Below are 2,152 nucleotides of genomic sequence, written 5' to 3'. Positions count from 1 at the left end.
CAGTACCCAGTACCAAGGCATGGCTTTCATTGCCACAGAAATTTGCAAGAGCATGGCTCTACGTGAGGGAACGGAATCTGCAAAAGTAAGTTTTCAGAAATCAAGAAAACAATACTACTAAGTTCTTAAAATAACTGAAACACTAAACTTAAGAAATAAATCGAGACAGATGTGCAAAAATCACATGCGAGCTTACTAAAAGAAAGCGATTAGAGCTATGTTGGTGAATATCACTGATAGATACATTGAAAATCAACTTCTCTCTTACTTTGTGGATTATTAAGCCTAACTATAATGACATAGAAAAGCTACATTCAATAAATAATCCATATATCATATTTCAACATCCCATCAAACTGCAATTGGTGAAACTAAAATGATGAAAAATATTTATAAGTATTCAAATGAGGCTCTAGTTAATTGGGGTTAATGAGCATGAACATTCTGATTGATTAGACTATATTAACAATCACAGAGGTATGAACATAGTACAATTTATGGTTTTTGACTTTAAGATCAAAATAGTATTTGTAATAGTGAAATTTGCCAAAGTAAGCCGCAATCAAGGAAAATAATTAAGGGTGCGTTTGGTTTGCGTTTTCATTTTCTTTTTTTATTTTCAGTGTTTTCTGTTTTTTGAATCTTGTGTGAAGGAAAACAGTGAAAACAATAAAATCCTGTTTTCTGTTTTCACATCCTGTTTTCACTTTTTCTTTCACAAAATCCAGAAAACACTGAAAATAAAAATGCAAACTAAATGCATCCTGAGATTTTATAAAGCTGATTAGAAAAAGAGAACAGAAAACACGTTACTGCTGCATCTTTGAAAAACCATAGCACAGTGTAACGAAATCCCCCGAAAAGATAATAGTCGTCCAACACAAAACATAAGTTCACAATAATTACCTGCTGTTAACATCTTTCTCTTCAAGAGAGAGTGAAAAACCAATCTTAGCTAAATCCAGCACTTACAATCAAGAAAAGATTAGTGGGGTTTACTTATCAAAAAAGGCAGAGAGAGAGAGAAAGAAAGAAAGCTAGGGGTTGTTAAAGTCAATATTCTCGGACATGTTTGTCTGCCACTGTAAATTGCAATTTAGGGACACATTGAAAAGCATCAAGCTTTTTTATTCTTTTTTATTTATGATCATGATTAGGGAGAGTTTTCATTAATCTGTTCACAAGGAGGTGACTGGTGAGTAATTGCAAAATTTTAAACGTTGGCTCGAATCTACCGAAAGAGGCGAATGATGAATGAAGATAGAGAAGTGAGCTTTGGGGAATTAGAAAGGAAGAACCATTTTTGGGAGAGAAAAGAACAGATATTCTGACCAAAATTTCTAACAATATTAAACGAATGTTGAATTGAGCACTTACAATACAGCATTATAGATCCAAATTCAAATATGTAGATGTCAGAGCACAACAAGAGAACCAGATTACATCAAATACCAAAGATTATATCTATCTTTCACATTATCAAACAATCAAAAAAAAAAAAGAGAAGAGGAAAAACTTACCTTTGGGGACATAAACGTTACGCTTCCAATAGTAAATGTAGAAACACCATAAGAGGCCAGAGATGAAGTAGAGAAGGACTCCACCAATGTAGTTGCGGAGCCATGTTTGGAAAAAGCGAGGGAGTGAAGCCCACGCGCTATGAGGCAAGAAGGCACCGAGAACAATGCGGTTATAGAGGTCGGAGTCTTCAATGAACAGTTGCCCGTAACCGCTTCTTGAGTCCTCCATCAGAAAGAAAAAGAGAGAGAAAGAGAGCGATGAGTTCGACTGAGTTCCTGACTCTGAACTCAAAGCCTCACGTTTAGATTTTACCTACTGTTTACTCCTAAACACCACTCTTTAAAGTTTTAAGGTGTAAAGTGTAAACTCAGGTGGAGTCGACTTCACGTGAAGTTGATGCCTGAAAGTCTTTAGATAATTTGATTGATTTGACTAAATTTTTATTTAACGGCTTTAAGATATCAATTTCACATGAAGACAACTTCACCTGAGTTTTCATCAAATTAATGAATTAGAAAAAGAATTTTGTGACTAAATTAATTAGAAAATAATTACCCAACGAATGAAAGATCCACGTACATTTTAAGAATAAAACATAAAATTATATTATAATATATAATTAACGATCATC

The 2,152-nt window shown here is 33.8% G+C and overlaps 1 protein-coding gene across 1 annotated transcript in view; it reads right to left on the bottom strand.

The window, feature by feature from the left end:
* The window catches only part of LOC107623531 (delta(7)-sterol-C5(6)-desaturase), a gene marked incomplete at its 5' end in the record, with an annotated part of 3,815 nt that extends 2,039 nt beyond the window's left edge, over positions 1-1,776 (bottom strand). The window contains 2 exon segments of the mRNA XM_016325849.2: positions 8-77; positions 1,521-1,776. Of these exon segments, the coding sequence (XP_016181335.1) occupies positions 8-77; positions 1,521-1,749 (299 nt within the window).

The sequence above is a fragment of the Arachis ipaensis genome, chromosome B10 (assembly GCF_000816755.2).
Source record: "Arachis ipaensis cultivar K30076 chromosome B10, Araip1.1, whole genome shotgun sequence".
Lineage (NCBI taxonomy): Eukaryota > Viridiplantae > Streptophyta > Magnoliopsida > Fabales > Fabaceae > Arachis > Arachis ipaensis.
The sequence above is the reverse complement of the archived record's forward strand: the minus strand, read 5'-3'. Positions and strand labels throughout refer to the sequence as shown.